The sequence below is a fragment of the Scomber scombrus genome, chromosome 10 (assembly GCF_963691925.1).
Source record: "Scomber scombrus chromosome 10, fScoSco1.1, whole genome shotgun sequence".
NCBI lineage: Eukaryota > Metazoa > Chordata > Actinopteri > Scombriformes > Scombridae > Scomber > Scomber scombrus.
Window position 1 is genome coordinate 12275494 of NC_084979.1, and position 22394 is coordinate 12297887.

The window sequence follows — 22394 nt, forward strand, 5'->3', positions numbered from 1 at the left end:
TCAGTCAGTAAATTTAATACACTGATAAAATTAGATTCCATCAGTCAGATGTTTTTGCAGCAATACCACAAAACTACGATGCTGCAAAAAAGTCCACTTTTATGGTTGAGATGTTGGAGTATTTTACCAGTGTGGGGAGACTAATAACAAAAAACTCTGACAGGAATCTAATTTTATCAGTGTGTTAAATTTACTGACTGACAGCTAGTAATTGTCATTTCCTCCTTTCAGTTTCACTTGGTAAGGTCAAGACAAATTAAGACTATGTCCATCATAACACTTAAGTACAGCAGACATGAACTTCATATCATGAGTAGTGGAATTTCTCTTTTAGTGTTTGGCTGAAACCATCTATTTCTATCAAGATTATTGTAAAAACACATGTATACAAGAGTACTGATCTGACTTAGTGGGGTAGTAGGAGCTGGAATAGTAGTAGCACAATAGCCCTGTATGTTTTTCTCTCTACATCCATTACATTATCCATGAATCTGTTCAACGGTGGCATCAACTTCCTTTCAAGGTAATAGCCTTGTAGATTTTGACAGTGAGAAGCTGTAGCATTGTGTTTTATGGCCTCTAACAAAAATCAATTCTGTCTAAACTGCCAGCCACATCAATTAATGGCTGCAGAGCACCCCAACAAATGGATCACTCACCGCACAAAGCAAATAACCCAGCGAGGCTGTGTGTGTCTGTGTTTGTTTGACAATGTACGTACATGATGAGCATACACACAAGCAACAACAAGCCCTGCTGAAGGGCCTCGAGAGACCGTTAATGTTGGTATTGAGTCCCAAAAAGACCCAATGAGTTTTTCAATAGAACAATTCATCATGCTGCCTTGCTTTTCTTCCCTGAATCTGATCTCTGGAGCTGTCCAAGATTAATAAATGGGTGTTTTGTTCTTCCACACACCATTTCTAAAAAAAACACATACGGTATGTCTCTTGATGTATTATTTCATTTTGTAACTGAATCACTTTGCTTTTTCATTGGCCAGGTGGATTGTAAAGCTTTTTTATCACAATCTGCATCCTTGATAACTAAAAGTGTTCCCCTGAGGCTGCCTGAGTCAAAGATTCCTTTTGATTTTCTCTGAAAGATGACAAACCCTGTTTCACAACATACTCTAAACAAGGAGCTCGTAGAAAGCAATATCTTCTCCTGCATATCTCCAACCTACCAGCTGTCAAATCAACAACTTCTCTTTCCAGAGGAGGAAGACCTAAAAGGTGGGGAGTAACTGACAGAGGGAGAAGCAAAAGCCTCCCTTTCCCTCTCAACTTCCTTCTGAACTCTGGCTGAACTCTTCTTGTTTGTGTTGAAGATACGAGACAAAGCTTCTTAGCTGGAGAGAGATGAAGTGTCATGACGACTTGTAGACTGACAGACCAGAAAACAGCACCTGCTTTTTGTTATGTCTAAGATAAGAACCAACTCCTGAAATACAAATGAGACATGCCACAACATTTAAGTAGCCATAGACATTTTCGTTGCTTGATGTTGACGTGAGTAATTTACAGCATTTTGGGTGTCAGTCTGCAACCAAGAAATGCAATATAAACAGGTCAGGTGAAGGACAGAAAATATTTGAGTCACTTGTATTTTCTTGTGAGGAGGTGAAATATCTGTGAAAAAAAACAGTATTTTTTTTCTTACCATAAGCTAATTTGGCATGGTACACTGCCATTCACACACTCATAGCAACATCCTCCATGTCTCAGTAGGTGAAATTTCAACAATGTGGGGGTTTGTTTACAAGAATATGGGCCAGAATGTATGACTGTGAATGCCAGAGCAAAGCTTGAATTACTTATGTTCATTACCAACCCTTCATACCCTAGCACAGTGTTATGGTAATTCTGTGCTCTGAGGTGGTTAAAACACTGACAGTTTGTGAAACTAGAAGCATTTAAAGGATGAGGATAACAGAAGAAAACAATAATTGCTATTATTCTATATTCAATATCTTGAATGTTAAGACAGTTAAAAAGATCAACCCTTTTTTGTCTTTTTGCATTCAGCCAACAAAGGCTCAAATAGAGAGGGTAAAGGACTTTCATTGGGTCACTGCTTACAAAAGCCACACAAAGATTTTGGTAGGAGTGACTCTTCTGTTGCTTTTCCCCTGCCTATTGATCAGACATCTGCCCAGCTTCCTGCTGATGAAGATTCAATGGGCCTTAAAAGAGGCATGGTGACACATTGACCAATTTTTAATGACTGTGTGAGGATATCACATCCTCAGTTTGGAGGTCATGTGGTCCAGGGTTAAGGGTCATGTAAGCTCAATCAGAGTCAAGTGATGCCTTCAAATGCATCAACCCTAGACTAACACCTTAGTTCGCTGAGTCGTACAGGCCGTTCACATTGCTTGCATCAAGATATGTTGCCCTGAATAGCACTTCAGAGAATCACTGGCAGTTAAATTCAATTAACAGTGCACAGAGAGTGCAGATTTCTCTCAGTCTCAACATATCATCTAATATCTTCTCACTGTATTAAGTCTTCATTACATAATAAAAGCTGCATTACAGGTATGGAGTTGGCTATTGCAGTATTATCCCAATCAATAAAATGTAAGACGATGACAGGACAGATCCTTAAGTGGAATGATGCAAATACAGATCTCTGCCTGCCAAAAAGCCTGCTCAGATGGAGCCTTTGTGTACTTTTTGTCCAGCCAATTAATCAATTTGAATCAACAAATCCTCATATGGAAGAAATCCATTGAGGACTGTAAGCTGACAAGAAAAGGTTAGTCATGAAATATTTGAGTTAATCCCCACTTTTCTGAGGTGAAAGCAGCTGTGAGAAATTAGTAATTGCTTTAGTTTTGTGTAAAGGAGCAGTTCTGGTTCAGCTTGCAAATGGAGGTCTGACATAATGAAGCAGAATACTCAGAGCGCACATGCAATTTCTTCGACAATGAGCTACCTGTTTTTTGCATGGATTGTATTAGAGTCTAACTGGTTTCTACATCAGCAAAGTACAAAGCTTGGAACTACTTGTAGTTAGGAGTAAATATGATGGCTTCCACCATATATATAAAACTGATTTGCTAATTTACAGCACAGCAGTACTAGAAAGGCATTAAAACTTCTGCATCAATTTAGGCAATCCAGTGTTGACAGATTTCCTTTGACAGCTATGTTTCTAAATGATGTGTATGGTCTACTGTTCTGATTGAGAGAATAGTGCAGCTCATCTGACAATGCAAGTCTGTGGCAATTTACAAAGCATAAATGCATCAGCATGACTTACCACTTATTTTTCATACTATGTAATAGGAGCAGAAAAGCATGAAAAAACTAATGAGGTAGAAGATGAAGAGCACCTCTCCACAGACATCGTGTATGTTTGTGTGAAAATAGCCCCATTGGCAGTATTTTTCAGTATTGTTATAGAAGGGCAGCTCCTCTCAAACACACACACACACACACACACACACACACACACACACACACACACACACACACACACACACACACACACACACACACACACACGCACACACACAAACACAAGCACAATCTTTTGTTTTCCTCTGTGAATCTATTTGTTTATGTCCATTAACCTAAGTAATGCTTCCTCTCCTTCAGCATGATTCCACGGTTGTGATGACACACACATCTGCTCTCCGCCACCCTCACCCCTCCCACCCTCTGCCCATTCCACCCACCATGCCAGTCCTCTTTATATGTCAGCCTCACACTGGCACTTCCCTCCCTATCAACTGTAGGCTTTATCCAATTTGTCAGGGTTGGCACACACATAGCTTAAGATGCCTCCCGCTCTCCTCCGCCACACATGCCCTGTCCCTTCCCCATCGTGCAGCTCTGAGACGGCCCCGTCTGTGCCAGTGGGCATTACGCTACCTGATGGCGGGGCCCACCTGCTACCACTGTGACATCCAGGCTTGCCCAATCTGCCTCTCCAACACAGCAGGCACCAGCTGGCTGGACAGCCTGCATGCTGATAGATGGACAATTGTAGACTGGATAATAACTCCTATTCACAAAAGCCAGGCCTAACTAACTGACTAGAACAAACACAGACAGCATTGTGTCTCTGTATGCTGATTGTTGATATGATAATTAGATGAGAAAACAAGAGAGACGAGAACAAGAAACAAATGAAAAGGAAAACATTATGTGAATCAGTGCTTTTTTGTTATATACAGTATATATTTCAGTTTTTGGCCATTAGATTACTGGAAATAGTCTTTGACATGGACATAAAACAGTGCATTCTCTCAATAATCATGCCATGTTATGTTTTCACACCCATACTTTGGTTCCTTATGCTCTCCATCAGGAGCAAGAAAAACAATCACTAACTTCCTTGCGCCCATTATTTTTTAAAGATGATCCATTTCATTAATTTATCTTAGCTAGCTAATGCTACTTGGACAGCTGGATAGTTGTCAAAGCGTGTGTTGCATAGCAATAAGAATGATGATGTTATGTATTTGCACCCACTGACCTCTGGTTCTGTCACTAGCAATGCTCACAGCTGTGCAGTTAGCCTGAGCATGTGTCCAGTGTGGTCACAGTCAATGGACTGCAGTATAAACTTGAAACTACAACCAGGCAACTATCATCCCAACAGTCTATTTTGTTACCTCTAACTTTAATGATGATAAGACCTTCCAGTTTTAGTCAACAGAGGAAAGAAACTGTTATTGGTATGCTTCACTGCTGAACTCATCAAGACGCAACACCATCAGCAAGATTTAAGAGCAATCCAAGCAGCATGTCAAGTACAAAATGTGGGAGGTGGAGGGAGTGTTTTAATACTCAGATAGCGGCGTTGGTGTCAGCTGTACATGAGCACTTCTAAACTCCCACTGATCCTTTTCTTTAAACACTGGGCGTGATTGGTTTAGGCTAACATCCTGTGCCCTTTGCCAAGCGCACTGTAGCAATTTCAAGGCAGTGTCTCACAAAAACTGTGAAACACCTTCACAGCTCCCTTGGCCAATCTTTCTGAGCTAGTGCAGGCAGTTTGACACATGAGTAGAGGCTTTACAGAATCACTGATCCGAGATTCTACTCTATTTGTCAGCTCTTAAATGGTTGCAGTGGGATGTGTGCGAGGAGAAATCTGATCTAGGACCAGTACATGTGTCTGAAAATGCTCAGAGGCAGGGCAATGCCTCTGCAAAGCTATGCAGTAATTCTATTCGGGCAATACCCACGCCCAAAATATCCTTATAATCTAGGGTTGCACACACCACACACACACACCCCCCCCCCTCCCCCCAGCTAGGATCCAAAATTACCACCCTGTCGTAGACGTAGACCTGAAGAAGATGAACTTTGCTCTGCGTGTGTCATTAATGAATGACATTATTACAGGGTATCTGTACGTCTACTGTAAAGTTTTGTGTATAAACTGTTGATGTGCATGTGTGTATATATAAGCAATAGAGTCTGACCGATATATCAGTGTGTATGTATATTTTTTAAAGATATATGGGAAGTGCTTTATGTGTATTTGATTTTCTTAATTCAGGTTTAATGTTTTTTTTGTGTGTTTTTTAAAAATGTATAGTTATTAGTATTTATTAAATTTAGTTTATTGTTTCATGCCCTGATGTAATTTTATACAAGTTTATTGTTAAGCTGTAAAATATCATGGCCTCCATTACATATCACACAAGTGTTTGATAACCACATTCAAGGGATCAAAAAAAGTGTGTTATGTATATAATCTGTATATAAACAAACTATCAGCCAATATATCAATATTGGAATTTTTTCACTCCCTAATATCGGTATTGGCATCGGCTCCAAATATCCAGTATTGGCTGGGCCCTAAAAATCAACATCTACTAATTATCAGGACTGCTTACTCAAATTATTTGTAATGTGAAAATTGCTTAAACTGACACCTTTTAGTCATTTCTATAGTCAGTTTTTAGCACTTACAACAACATATTTCTTTTTTTACACTGTCTTGACATGACTGCAGCATTTTGTAATACTCATTCAAACACATGTAATGCACCACATGGGCCCCTCAGAAATGGTACAGAGGACAGAAACAGGCAAAACTTACATCATTTCAATCTGCCACTACCAGAAATGAGAGATGAACAGAGGAAATGTAATTTCATCATTGCTGCTGCCACAGTCAATCGTCTGACTGCACCTCATTGTGAATAATTGCTGACAAAATCTTAGGAAGCCCTGCAGCGGACCCCCTCCTTCCCAGCCTCCCGCCTCTTCCTCCAGTCCCCGTCACATCACATCATTCAAAAACCACTGGGGAGCTCCGTGCTTGATGAGCACACACTTTCTTCATCTCCTATCTCAGCCCATTAGGAGCCATTCTCTGGGGCTACAGAGCACACCGATCAGCTTCCTCCATGCAGACTTCTACACCAGAGTCCCATCTAGTGTAATTGCAGTAAAGCTTTGCGTAGCTTCAGTTGATGTAATTTTCCATTCTTTTTCCTTTGTGATCACTGGCAACAATACAGTTACAAATGACTCTCCCACACATTATCTAGAGGGAGAAGTTTGCACTAATATGTTTGAGCTGGGCCCTGTGGCAAACATATAGGAAAACCATCTAGAGAGTAATGGGGGATCTTAGTGGATACAGTATAAAAACAATGAAGCCCACCACCCACCATCAGCCACTAATGAAGCTTTCCATCAAATTAATGAGAGTTTTAATCATTGTTCACAGTAGTCTATCTACATGGTGCTCCATCCATTATACAGGCTTGTCACCTTCATGGAGCTACAAAATATTCAGAATCATCTTTCAAATGCGTTTCTATGGGAAAAATTACATTTATGTTGTACTGAGCACTTTCATTTGTCTTTCTCACCATCTACCTCCACAGTTCTGCATGACACAACTCAGCATTTGCACTTCCTGGCATGTAAATATGTGCCATGTCACTGATTACCAAGCACACTCGCTCATGCCATCTGCTGCTGTGCGTAAGAGTGCTGTTAGCATCAGTTTTCAGGACAGGCAGGCTGAAGGACAGAGGGCAACATACATTAACATATCCGAGAGCCGCTCAACCTCATTAATTCATACTGTGACCAACCCAAAACATCAAATATAAGCTCCAGACCTGACCTGCACAAATGCAATGAAGGGCATCAAATTGTCTATTCAGGTAGAGAATGAATAATATATGTGTGTAGTAGTGGGGCTGTGAGTTAATTAGTATTAAGGTTGTAATGTCAAACAAAGTCTGCTGCCTGTTGGAAGCTGAAACTGGTTAAAAACACTTTCTTTCTCTGCTCAACAACATGATAAAGCCACAAAGGTGTATGACTGTGACAGCACTGTGAGGACACCAGGGCTGAGCGATAAAATGATCTTGATCATTTTCATGATAAAATGATGAAAATGTATGAGATTTCTTTTTGATACTTATTTTTTGAGTCTGTTTCATTCCTCTACTTACAAAAAACACAAACAACAACATGAACAGCAAACTGTACAGCAGAGAAACGGCTCTACAACCTTGGCTTAAAACCAGGCCAGAAAGTACCTGACCGGCTTGCGGCTAGCATTCTAATCTGCTAGTTCGCACCAACAAAAGACAACCTATGCAAAATTCCACAAACCATTCTAAGGTTAGGACTACACCCCGGGTTACCTACAGAGGTTAGCTAGTTGAAATGATAATGCCCCCATTGGGTTTTATTTTATCAATTCATTATGAAAAGAAAAAAAAAACAAGCTTGAGGCTGTGGACATGTTCTTCTTCGTTTTTTGCAAGCTGCCAAAAATGTGTACCTCATAGTAACATTATCATCCTCAACATTTAAGTTTTTATTTTATTTTCTTGAATCAATGATCAGTATATTACCTCTAAAATGTCTGAGAGATGTTTGAAACAAGGCATTTGATGTGATGGGAATCACAGAAGTTGTTTACATATCAATTATATTTATTTCATTTACTCAGTATTTAGTATAAAGCAATATTGACCACCTGTTCATTCTGATAATAAATAATTGTATATTATAAACTATAATTAACATTATCTGTCCTGAGTATTCTGTCCTTAGGAGAATACTCTTAAAACTGTAAAATGAGCATTATTATTATTATTATTATTATTGTATATATATCATGATAATTATTGATATCAATTAATATAAAAAATCATCCAGCCCTAGAGGATAAACCGTTATATGGTGAGAGGCAGCACATCCTACATTTTAAACATACACCACATGGTAATCAATCTAATTCACAAGGTTCTCTGCTTCAATTGATGACTACATGTATATGTAAATGAATGACCTTTAAGCATATGGTTAGAGACTAACATCACTCATCAGTAACATGCTTTATAGGCAAGTAATTACTACCTTGAACCACATGTTCAGGTTACAGCTTTATTAATTATACTGACACAGGTCATTCCATTTGCAATACAACCTCCAATGGGTGGTGATTCCATCTAAAGTTGGGATTCATTAGGAAAGTTACTGCAGCCGACGCCCAGAGAGGAGCTAAATTGAAGTTTGCCAAAGGCATGTGTGGTGTTTCCAATTTTCGTTGCACTTTTGAGGACTGCTTTGATGAGTAACCATCTGGTGGGTAACTTTGTCAAATAAATGTCCATAAAATGTGCCATAAACATGAAACCTGAAGAGGGCTATCATTTTTCATCACACAAGTCATTAAGTTTGTCATTGCCATAGAAAGAGAGGGATTCAAAAGCCATCTCCATCGAAAAAAGAAAAAAACACTAATGAGATTTGGTGCTATTTTCACAGCTTGAGGTAATTCATTGCACTCTTTTATGACTGCATTATCCTGCTATGTATTTCCTCTCTCTCTCTCTCTCTCTCTCTCTCTCTTGTTTCTTTGTTTTTCAGTCACCCAGCTGGCATTCAACACCTTATGCCTCTTTGAGTGACAGCAGCTTTACACCTATCCCTCTTCATCAAATCATTGAAATGGAGGGTGAACGGCTATTAAGGTAATGGAATGTTGCAAAATGTCAGATTTTTTCAGGCATTGTGAAAGAGGACAAAAGACAGCAGGAAATGCTATTCATTGAAAAACCTGTAATCTATGTGAGGACATTCTACACTCGAATGACTCTGCTGGGATTTTGACAGTACCACAACTTTACAATAAAAGAAGACAATGGTGGAAATGATATTCTTGCCCTGGGGCTTGACACAGCGAAGGCAGTGATCAGATTGGGACAGAAATATAGTCACATTTCTCAAAAATGATGTGAGATAGATCATATTGCAACTTGAAAAACAATTTGTCATATATCTTTCATAGGCATTTTTTAATATATATGTTTCCTTCAAATTTTATAAGCCTTAAAGTGAACTCAAATCATTTATTCAGAACAGTTTATTGTCAGGGATACTCATATTTATGTATTCATAAACTTCAACTCGGTATGTAACTATACTAATAATGTTTCTATCTGAGCACCCAAATAATATTCTCAACAAGAAAGAAGTGACATTAGAATATAAATGTACCAAAACCACTTTTTGTATACATTACCCTGATTGAAGAGGGTAAGAAATTATGTAAAAAGCTGTTGAGATTTTTAAATAGTCGACATATAAACGTATGTTTTTGTAAGTTGCAGTGGAATAGCATTCTCTACATGTTAAAGAAACGACTGTAGTTGTGGACAGAACTGATTTCTGCGTGGTCCATGTAGCAAATATGAAGTGTTATATACACATTTGATTTCTACAGTAGCAATCAGTCGTGTGTGTCAGGGTATGCACATTTACAGGCTGTATACTGAAGGAATACAAATGTCCAAGCTCTTCTTCTGCATTTTAAAGAAACATTTACTGTGCAACTAATGTGTCTCTAATATACTGACAATTGCATGTTAATGCTGTACACAGAATGACTGGAGCCCCCACTGAGCAAAAAGGATCTGCACTCGCGCATTAAAGATTGTCATCACAGAACAGCGAAATTTCCCTGAAATGGCATGTTACCTTAGTGGGAGTGAGGTCTAATATCAAGGAAGTGTGTGCATTTGGGTTTCACAGTAATTTCAAATAAAGCATGAAGCCCATTCTTCACCAGTTTTTGAATTGCCTGGTACTCAAGTACAAGGGAGGTGCAAGCTTAGCTTCTCGCTTTCACTTTCAAAACCCTGCACTGATGCATGGCCTGGCATCACAACACTTCATCGATCTGGAGACTTCAAGTGGGGCCAGTCGGACAGGAGTGTGGGGCCATCTCACTTAAGGTGTTTGTGAAATAGAGGCTTAACACCCAATAAGGAATGTGAAGGTACATCATGCCGTGTTGCATGTTGCTAACCTTTTGTTTTGTTTGGCTAAAAAGTTGGTTAAATGGGTCAAATCTGATGGAGAAGGGAGGACAGATAGAGAAGGAAACAGAGAAAGAAAACCATACCAGACGATAGCAGGAGAAATTAAATTCCAATGTAAAGCAATAGTATTAATCATGATAAACAACATAAATCCATATGACTTGGCAGTCTAAGACTGGATTACAGACCCTGATGCACAACCTCCACTCACATACCCGGACACTGTAAACTATCTTATTTTTGGACTGAGTCCTTTAGGTTTCTATGTAGGGTCCCTGCTGTTACTCATCTCTAATTCAAATCATGTAACAGGTCATGTATTGCTAGCGCCTCAGTGAGGTTCCTCTGAAGGCTTGGGTTATCATCAGCTCCACTGGTTAAGTTTCCTCAGCCCACTGTATATGCACGGTTGGTGTTGTAGAGACATGCACTCACGTTGGGGCCCTACTTAGGGCAAGATTGTTTGTTACACAGAACTAAATGAGAAGTTGTCCTTGGAAACTATTTGGAAAAGGTAAAAATTTAAAAATACTTGGCAGATGATTGGAATAAACATCTCTCTATCACTATCTATCACCGTCTTACCTTGCAAGGCCCAAGTTCACAAGATTGCAAGATCAAGATGCTACGCCAAAATCCTCATAGGATGCTTACAAGTGCGTCGGAATGAATCCAGCTGCCTCACAAGTTAAACTATCCAGTTCAGGGAAATGAAGACTGTCACAGACAAACAGGCATACTGGAGTGTAATGTGAACAAAGTGCAGGCTGGGATGAACCATTAGATTGATTACACATATGCTGCTAACACATGAAAATAACCAAACTGTCTTCTGGATGGTGAGATTGACAACAGGCCTGGCATGAGGACTTGTTCCAGGAAGATTACCACACTATTACAAATACATTTGGGTCTGATACAATTTTATGCTGTAATCCATAAAACAGGTGGCAAAGCTACTATACTGATTGTGCTGCCACATGTGAGGAGTTCAGAGATCCTGTGCAGCCTGCCTGCCACACATATGCAGCCTATGTGACACCAGTGTTGATGGATGTGGCTTGCAGAAAAACTACATGAAGTTCCACAGCAGGAAAGAGAATAATAAGCAGCCTAACTAATAAATGTTGCATTTGCATTTGTACTGGTTTTACATTTGGCTGTTTTTCTAGTTTCGCCCATTGCTTTATACATACTTCACAGTCCATCATTAAAACCATAAAGAGAGCAGGTGTGTTTTAGAAGAATTTGAAAAAGTGAAAATATTGTACAACTTAGATCAAATTTAGAGATCAGAGAACTCACTGACTGAAAATACAGACCACACGCTTTTATTAATGCAGGAATGTTGTAATGTATTTCCTTCTTACTGCAGCTACCTACGTCATTCAGCATCTTCTCATCACCTCCTCAATCTGTTTCCCTCCATGTTTTTTCCACATGGGAAAGGTGAAAAAAAAAACTTATTCCATTGTCCAGTTTTCTTCTTGAACGATGATGTTGGCAGTTCTTGGTTCAACAGCACTGACCTACCATGGCAACGTTTTACAGGATCACAACAGAAAATCAAAACACAGCCTCCAATTCACAAACAGAAAGGCAGGCAGCATCCTCTCGACATGGCGCACAAATAAAATGATGATGTCAGTTACCCAAGATTCAACAAAGTGTGATGTAAACTTCACATTCCCTATACTCCAAGCTGTGCTGCTCTAGAGAATACTGGCCCCTTTTTCATTCTAGCTCCAGCTCTGGTTAATAGTAGTAATAGCGTAAGTAGTCTTGTCATGTCCAGGTTGCTCTTCTCACCTCTGAAGGAGTATCTACTCTTTGAGCAAATAGCCTTCCGATATTCTTAATCCTGTTTAATATCTAATGTCAATGGCCAGGGAGGCCTTTTCGTGAAGAGAATTACAGAACATCACCTGACTGTAGTCACGGTAGCATTTAATATGCAGAGCTTGTCTGCTCATTAATGATGTACAGAGACAGCAAAGCCTCCATGGTAAATGATATAATAGGCCTAAGTCAGCCTTCATCTTCTGAACAACCCTTTCTTGAAGATTAATATATTTTAGCATTTTTTAATTATCATGAGGATAAAAATCTGTGTTAAACTCAAATGATTACCCTGAAATCACATGACACTTTGAGATGAGCTTCAGAAAGAGAAGCATGCCCTTTGTGTTGAGGCAGTAATGTAGTCAATAACGCTTGACCAACTGCGCTCAGCTCAAAAGCCCTCGCTCTCAACACAAGAATGGATGGGTCATTATACGCGATAGGATTGACCTTCTCTCATAACCTTTGATTGCTGAATAAATAATTATTATCATCCCTCATGAGAGGTGGTTAGAATACAATCAGCTACAGAAAATATCCAATGTTTTATCCAATAAAAGCCTCTGCATATTTTCAGACTTAGACCCAAAGTAAGTTCATCGTTTCTCTGGGTGAAATAGCACAAAAGTATAGCTGACCAAAAGGTTTTACAACTTCTCAAGGCTGTCTAAAGAATTTGATGTATGACTAATTGGGTACAGAGTAAGTGCTTCATTATTATAATTTGTAAATTCTAAAAAAAAGACTGTCACATTGAAATTCCTAATTTTGAGCAATGAGAGGTGGCACTAGTTAATAAATGGTTTAATATGGTTTTGATATAATTTGAGTAGTGGTTTAGAAAAGTGATTAAAATGCTAACTACTGACACATTACTATACTACTTACTTACTTTAAAACTATTTGATGACAACTGAGCCATTTTCATGACAACAGAGAAACCTCAATCTGCTGATAAAGACTGTGAGATATGTCTTAATGCTCTACAAAACACTTGCAGATCACAAGTGGACCTGTCAAACTGGTGAAAAACTGGTTTCCACAGCTTGGTAACATTCAAGTGTCAGATATGGAACCATTTGTGAATACTACCTATTTAATAATAAAGTCGTGTGGCTGATCACTGTCTATAAAATTTACCCAACACAGAGTTACGATCAGTCGTGATTCTGCTTCACCACAACATGCTGTTCACTGCAGCCACAGGCCAACCTCCACTGCATGCGTCCTGGGGATGTCTCTGTCTCTCACACTGTTGATTTGCACTGCATAGACTGGGAGACTGTGTGGAATACAAAAGCAAAACCAGCAGGTTTGATGTCTACAACAGCACAGACGCTCGTGTAGTTACTTTGTAACAGCCCTGTGTTGGTTGCACAAGATTTAATCCAGGTAACTGCAGTGCATCTAGCATACAAAATTGTGGTTTGACTATGCATTTCACACATGAATCGAGTGCCTATAGAGGAGGTTTTTTATGCACCTCTATGAAATTGGATGTAACAATCATTTCATTCTAAATCTGATGCACTGAGAATAAAAAGCTTCTTTTCTAAGAACCATTACAGAAACCTTGTCAGAGTAGCCAATGTCCAGAATGGAGCCTGAAGTGACATCCTCTCCCATTCAAAAAGAGAAAATGAGAGCAGCATGAATTGGGACCACAGGCAGCAGTTTTGGGCCACTTTCATGGCTGCTCAGCATTTTTCTATATAAGGAGAAGGCAAAGCACCACAACAAAGTTAAATGTAGTCCATTTAAGTCCAGGGGGAAACTCATGAACAACCATGTGAAGATAATAGTGAGTTTAGAGGATACAGAAGGCGTTAAACAGTCTGAAGGAGAGATGTAGATGCTGGCTCGTGCACATGTTTGACAAACAACTGTGAACATACCTTTCCGCAGACCACCACAAAAAGATAATACATGAATTACTTCCATTTATTTATATCTTTTGCACTTTGTGGGGTGTGTGTAACATGCAAATGCAAACCCCCCAGGCAGCAGAGACGTAATTAAGCTAGGCCAGCCTGCCAGCAAGGTTACTGCTGTTGTTAGCGAAGTACCAGGTAGAACCCCAAACTCAGCTTCCCTCAGGACTCCCACTATGGTAGCTGCGCAATGAACCGGCGACCCTTAGCACACACCTCCCTTCCCAGCACAGTCACTGGTGATAAATTACCTGATCTTCCTATCCCCAGCTGTTTCTATTATACACCCTGGGCTTGTAAAGGACAGCTACAGGGATAGAAAAGGGGGTTAAGAGAGGTGGGTGTGAAACAAAAAAAAGAGAAAAAGGACTCATTGTCAGAGACACAACGACGGTGGGAAGATATACAGGCCAAACAAAGGCGGGATTCAGTAACCATAATCATCTGCATCAAGAAGACCTGTGTGCGTGTCATTTTTGATGTTGAAAAAGGGGCACTCAGAACCACTTAGTACTGTATTTCAGGACAATTATATCTGACAAAATCCATCTACAGAGAGATCTGCAGATAGATGTCAGCCTCTAAAAGTGTGTTCTTTCAGAAACATAAGGGGGGGGTGGGGGGGGGGGTCAGAAAGTCTTTCTTTCTGTGGTGTTAATGTGCTACTTATGTGAGTTCTCTACAGATGGATGTGACTCCAGCACTGAACATGCACATCTCAGGCATCGTTTCAGCTGAGCAGAGAACCAGTTGCGAGGGACAATGACATCAGTGCTCAAACCCTCCCGGAGGAATGCTTGTCGTCACTTACACTGGCACACACACTGCTATGGAAACAGCAGGAGTGTGAGTGTGCATGAGGGTTAAAGGGATACCGCAAGGCACATACACACACACACACACATGCAAGCAGGGAGATAACCGCAAAACAAAGCGACAGGGGCAGTCCATGAAAACAATGCTGACACATGACCCAACTGTTCCTGACCCGCTGACCGTTTTCTTCTTTAAAAAGGCACTAGAGGTCAACTGAGGACTACATGACTCCCATTGTAAAAGGAAAGTTAGCCAATAGTTTTTTTCCTCGTGTATGAAAGAGAGGAAATACTGCAGACTTTTTTTTTTTCCTGAGCTTGATCTCGGAAGTGTCTTTGATATATGTGGTTTTAAAGCTGAGTGCTGGAAAAGCCAAGATGGAATGTATCCTATCAGACAGCTCACTCATGTACACAAACACAAACACACACATCTGTTACCTATCTGTACGTCAAACTGAGTCTAAAAAGGTAGAAAAGGGCTAACAGAGCAGCTGCAGCACATACACAGGCACACACACACACAGAGGACGGCATTCTACAGACTGGGCAGCCATTCAAACAGCTCTCGGTAACAGTAACCCACGGCAACCCTAAAACCAGCCCCCTTTCCCTTCCTCCCCGAGAGAGACACAGATCCGTTGCCCTGTTAAGGGAGAGCCGAATGAACTGGCAGACAGACTGACAGAGAGAAAAGAGGCTGTAACTTTACCCACTCTGCCCCCTCTAAAGTGCAGCACCACCCCCTCCTCTTAAAGGTTCAGGAGGTTAATTATTCAACATGAGAGGGGATTTCTGGGAGAACAGAAAGTGGACAAAAGCCAGCAGAAACCCCTAACCTCTTTTGTTCCAACGCATCCACTCACTGATATGCACTTATTCCCATGGAAGGAGACACGCACGCAGACTTTTTCATCCATCACACAAGAACACATGTACACAAAGATACTTTATTCTGCAAGACTACGCACAGCTTCATCAGAGTGTGTGTGCGTGCAGCCTACTCGTGCTTCTCCACATGTTTGCAGCTTCATAGCACACAGTTAGTCTCTTACCGTTATGGTTGTGCTGGAGGGTCTCAAGCATGCTGGCAGAGGAGTCGGTTGCCCCCAGCTCAGTCAGTCTGCGGCTGGTGGCGCTCAGCTCTGAGCGCAGGTTGGTCACCTCCTGGCTGGCCGACTGAATGGCCCCATCTATGCGCTGAGCCAACTGCTTGTTGTCATCCATCATTTTCAGGATTTTTGCCTGATGAGGAGATAGGAATCCAGACAAGGTGTCATGCTGACAAGTTGATCATTTCCATTGAAGGAAGGTGTCCCCAAATAAATCCCTCTTTCCCTTGTCTGTCTTTTCTTCTTCTTCCCTTTTTTTAATGAGAAAAGCAAAGTTAAATCCTCAAAGCAGTTTGTCCTTTCCCTTAAAGAGAGGCATCCGACTCAGGGGAAATGTGTATCCGCTGGAGGGAGTATGTGTTTGGAAGATGGTGTATGTGTGATGTGAGTGTGTCAGTGTGCAAGCATGCCTGTGTGTGCGTGTCTGAGAGTTTCCGTAACAGCATGAGTGTGTGTGTGAGTGAGCATGTGCGTGTGTGTGCGTGTGTGTGTGAGTGTGTGTGTGTGTGTGTGTGTTAGAGAGCCAGCACTGCCCCTGTGAAATGTGCTCCCCGCAGCTGACTGTTGAAAGGACACAGAGCATTGAGAGATGACAGGCACCTTTTTAAATGGACTGTACCATTTGCAGAGAAAATCCGGGGGTGGGGGGGGGGGGGAGTGAGCTACACCATATAAGCACATGGACGTCAGGGCTCCTCATCACAACTGTTTTCAGGAGTTATTGTTATAAGGTTGTGGGTTTGTGTGTTTAACTGAACTGAACTGAACAAATTTCACTAAGCCTGTGAAGATGGACTTTCAGGGAAACACTCCAGCCTTTCCTCTTTTTCTCTCTGTATACTGCATGCACCTCCCTCCATGGACTCATGGACAAAGGGAAGGAAATCATTAATTTGTCAAAGAAGCAGTTGAGGGGAGAAAACACTAATAGTTATGCAAACAAAACTTTCATCACAGTATTCCTCCTGCAATACAAATGCATTTCTAAAGCTTGGCTGTAATGTTTGTCTGGACTGGCTCATATTTATGCATTCAAGTGTGTAAAGGAGTTTCCAATAAGACTTGAGGTCCGTAAACCACACTAGTGTTGAAATGATTCGTTTATTAATTAACTAGTCACTTCACAGAAAATGGTTTAAGTCATTTATCAGGCATAAAGCCCACACTGGCTTGAGGATTTGCTGGTTTTCTCTGTTTCATATAATTGAAAAATGAATATAATTTCTACAAGCAATCTGAGTGAGTCATTGTGGGTTCTGGGAAATTGTGAATGTCATTTTTCCCCCAATATTTATAAACATCTTATTTGCAATTAATCAGAAAAATGTCAGGGGAAAAAAACAACTCTTAGTTGAAGCCTTAGACAAAATGATCAAAACCAGAAGGATGCTCATTACTAAAATAATAATGTTTAGCCATAAATTTGGGGTTGTTATTTTTATTTATCAAACTTCAAATTATGCAGGGGGATTTGGGAATGAAAGCATGTGCTCTCCCCTCCTAATACTTGCTCTGGGAAAAAGAGAATGTTGCTCACTCATTCTTCCTAACCGGACTTTCCCAGTCTGGTGAATTAAACCATTTACTTGTGACTGGCTGCCACACCTCTAAAGGATCTTCAGTGTGTGTGATCAACAGTGTAATACAAATATCTTATATAACCCTTCATAAGTTATATTCTGTTTTTCTCCCTCTTTTTCTTTCTCCATAGATGACTCAAAGCCCACAAATGGAGGCAGCAGACACACTGACTGCCACCTGTTTACAAATAAGGCTAATCATTCACAGCCAATGAAACATTAATGCTTCTTTGTCCTCTCTGCAGCACCACAGAGGAGGTCTGTTGAAATTATCTACAGTCAGAGTGTGAAGCCTGTTGCTTTTACTGTACGTTTAAGCACTGCATCATATTACTTAGAAAAGTCAAATATCCCCCAGAAATCACATAGGAGACAGATTGATACTAGACGTTTATAAGATATTAAAGCTTCATGATTAATCCAAAGTAGCTCGATACTGATGCTGCAGAGCAGAATGAATATGTTTGCCAATAGGCATCAGATAGCTACAATACAGTATTGGATGCTCCATCCTAGTATTTTGTATGTGCATGCAGTATTGAACAAACACCCATAACTGAAAGCAGGTTCCCTGAAACCTACTTGCACATCTCTGCCAAACTTAGAACAATATTGATTATTTTACATGAGAGATTTCTCGACTTGTGTTTTGTTTTGCCTGTGCTACTGTCAGTGGTTTCAAAACGTTCTGCCACATATTTCACATATTTCCATATTTCATATTTTTTCTATGAATATACAAATCTGATGACCATTGTGGCGCAGTTTGCACATGTTACTAGGGAGACAACCATGTCAATCAAATCTGATCTGATCAAACCTGATCCAATGACTTGCTCAGCTTCTATTCCATTAGGAGTGTTTGTTTTTCCTAATGAAAGAGAAGCTGAGTGAGTGGTTTTGCGAGTGGAGTTAAAACTCATTAAATAGTAAGTGGGGATGTTTTTTCCTAACGTTATATCTGATTGTGGCTTATCTAGTCATGATGTACAGAATTATTTAAAGCTGCACGAATCAATATTTCTAACAACAGAAAACATGACGATATGTACTTGGAAGATAGCTGCTCGTAAAAAATCAATTCACATAAGAATTGCAAGTTGTTACATTTTATGATTCAGACTCCAAAATACAATTTTTGAATGTTGCTGTTGATGTTATGTCTGTTTTTTAGGTTGTTTTGTGGTTCATCATCAAAATAGGCAAGCATTTGGGTGCAGTCTGGATTCTACAGCTTAATAATTAGCTTTGCAAGAAGCATTTTATGAATTCTTCATACACCATCAACCAGAGACTAACAATAGGGGAGTGGAGCACTGAACTCCGGCTCTAACAGTACAAATGAGCTGGCTGAACAACACATAATGCAGCACTTTACAAAACTTCCAGCCAACTGTGGGCTGTTGAGGACAATAACTTTCTATAGTGTTGTATAACGTTCCACAGTCTGTTTTAATGCATAGCAGGGCTGCAGCAGAGAGGGGGCAACACTGCTAGAGACAGGGTCCCCCACTGTACAACTTCTGTAGTACAAAAGACATTTAGCAAGTAGTGGCAGTCAGTAAATTACACTTTCATTTCATTATTTTCATACAGGCAGAGTATTATACTTAGTCAAGTTAACTTTTTTAGATTAAAAAAAAAAAACTACAGGCACACTTTTCTCTGCATTTTTTCCGTCTTCAGACTGTGACCGTTGCAGCTTAACTGACAGTTATGTTTCTTATTGTAACTAAGTGGACTAATGGCACAGCTAAAAGGACTGGCACAGAGTGTACTTGCATAATAATAATGATAGCGCTTCTTTTTCCATCGATAAATCAAAACTAGCAATCGTGCTGAACCCAAATTACAATACAAAGAATTGGATATCAGCAGTGTTAGCAACTTGCAGGTAAACACTGTGGAACTTTTAGCTACTAAAGAGCCAGATACTTTTCCCAGGAGCTGGTGTGGATCACAACAGACCTAAAAGGAGGGTGGATATTGCACTTACAATTGCCAGGTGCCCACAGTCACAACTTCATGCAAATTAATGCTAATGGTGCGCTGTGCCTGCTGGATTAGTAAATAAACAGCTTTAATGCAAATAATGTGATGTCAATGTTGTGTTCACAGCTTGTTGTGCTGCCTGCAATTGACCAAAAAAATCAATTAATGCAGGTTTAAGACATGAAACCAAGTTCTAAGTGTTCAATGAGAAGAAGCAGATATTCCTCCCCACCATAAACCACACAGTCAGCTACAAATCATCATCAATCGAGCTGGTAGGGATTAAGTGTCTGGCTAAAGGACACTTCAGCAAGGAAGGGGCCTCAAACCCAATATACAATACTGCTACTTCATTGAATTCCAGAGGAAAAGTTTTATAAAATGTTTTAAAGAGAAAGGAAATCAGTTCCCGTGCTCTCAGTATCCAATTATGCAGCTGAGAAAAAATGTTTGACACTCCAGTATTTTGTTGAACTACTTAGAATTAACTGCTCTGTATCATTGTCTTTGGGCTCCAGGGCTTTGAAAACCTACGCCAGTTCCCACCCCAACACCCCAACTCAATCCTGCATTTCTCAGCAACAGTCCAACATTCGGCTGTCAAAGCATGTCCACTCACTCAGCAGTGCAGCTGTGTTGTTATTGTTTCCTGAGGTTATGCGAACGTGGGCCCCAATGCATCCTGCATGTGGTAAGCACAGATCACCTACTGCACTGCACAAAGCAGAGTAGCAAGCAACTGCTGTGGCCTCCCAGAAAATGTTACCATAGCCCCAGGCACTCTGTGAGGGGGAGTGTGGGCCAAACATTGAGGTTCACACTGTTGCCTCAAACAAAACTTATCTGACTGCAAGCAAGGAGACAACACACACTCCCTCCACCCATTCATCCATCTGCCCAGACACGAGTCACCCCTCCCGCTCAGTAAATGAACATCATGTTGTTATTTATAGACGACCCCTCTGCCGCATATGATACATTAGTCACAGGGGAGGGCTGGCACAGACAAACTCATACACTCACACACACACACACACACACACACACACACACACACACACACACACACACACACACACACACACACACACACACACACACACACACATATATATATATACACACACACACACACACACGCACACACACTAGGGGGCTAATAATCCCAAAGTCATTTGATGTTTATTAATGAGATTCATCTCTTGTCAGGTGACATAAAAGTCTATTGGACCCTGCTGGGTAATTAAGATGTTTTGGTGTCTAAGTGTGCCAAAGGATGTATCTATCCATTCATATAACTTACATTCTACCCTCACACCGTGTGTTTTTCCTAAGGATTATACATGGTATCCATAGAATGCAAATTATATTGTATGTTGGTATACATTTGCCTCATCATGGCCTCTGTCTGCATGCATGTGCATGGGTAGAGAAGGTTAAATATTGATATTTTATATAACTTGCATATTGACATTGTCTTACAGCACTGCAGTGTTACAGAAGCTTATTTACAATGGGTAATTTGACATTTTGTACATGCAGGAAGGAGAGCAAAAAGAGCCAATTGGGGGATTAAACTTGAAAAGTTACATTTTGCTACATTCTACTTTTCCATATTAACCATAAAACATAAACTGTGTATGCATAACTACATTAATGAATATGTGGTTACAAATAAAAGTGACATGGACTGATAAATAGTTTAACTGAAGAGTGTTTTGGGACATTTTGGAAGATGGGCAGTGGTGGGGAGCCAGGCAAAATCTAATTCCAGTTCCTTTAACTTTAGTTAAGCATGAACAACTTATCTACTATCTTCTTATGTCCTCTAGTCTCCATGCCATCTCAGACTAGATACAAAGCTTCACAAGAGATACAAAGATTCACAAGCTGGCTGCAATGCGCTGGACGGACCCCATATTGTGATTATGCAAATTCAGATACGACGGTTGGTCTGTCAACTCACTGTGCCGTATCCATCATGCACCATGTGGCTGGATCTCCAGCTCTTCAAAGAAAATGAATGTGGTCTGTCGACTTGACATCCATCGACGGATCCAGTGTGTCTGCACCATAAGTGAGGTTACTGGTTTATTGTAAATTAAGCTCCAAATGGGAACATGTGTTGAGACCTCAATCCATGGCTGTGTGTACATCAAATAAATGACCCATGGGTTTTAAATGTGTCTGCTGGTCAGTGGAGTGAATCAGGACCCAGTGGCTGCCTGAGTATCAGTAATTAGTGGGTGTGCCATGGGTTGGATTATCATATGAATAGAGACAGTGGGGAGTGGGATCAGTGCTCTACCACCATTCTTCATTGTGCTGCTGCTGAGTATCTATACACACAACAGGCCTTCTGCAGCCAAGCCACCGGATTCAACTACAGTCATGCAAAAAAGTGGCAGTACTGAAGTCTATACAGTAGTTTTTAAGCCTCGCTGATTTAATTTCTGACCTACTGGGGCTGAATTTTGTTGCTAAGCAATATAAGCCACGACTGCGTACACACTGGGATGGTATTTGTTGCCTAGCAACATGACAAACTGAATTCAGCTGTGGTGGTAAAAACTACAGAAAATGTAAAGACCTTTACTATTACAACTTTTGTCAGTGTTTTCTGACAAAAGTTTGATGGTGGATTGTGTTTTTACATCAGAATTTAGGTTTTGTAAATTCCTCTCAAAAACGAGGAAGTGTGTTACCTTTCTACAATTACAATTACTAGTATTATTTATGAAATATATTTTTTTCTTGCTTTGTAACAGTGGTTCTTTTAGCCTAGTATACATAGCTAA

At 40.3% G+C, this 22394-nt stretch overlaps 1 protein-coding gene across 4 annotated transcripts in view; it reads right to left on the reverse strand.

The window, feature by feature from the left end:
• Positions 1-22394, reverse strand: part of LOC133987583 (kazrin-like) — a 127505-nt gene that overhangs the window by 99906 nt on the left and 5205 nt on the right. For 3 of the 4 annotated variants that reach the window (XM_062426995.1, XM_062426996.1, XM_062426994.1), the window contains exon 2: positions 15968-16157. The exons of the other annotated variant lie outside the window; for it this stretch is intronic. In XM_062426995.1, the coding sequence (XP_062282979.1) occupies positions 15968-16157 (190 nt within the window). The remainder of the gene's footprint in view (positions 1-15967; positions 16158-22394) is intronic. 4 annotated transcript variants of the gene reach the window in all.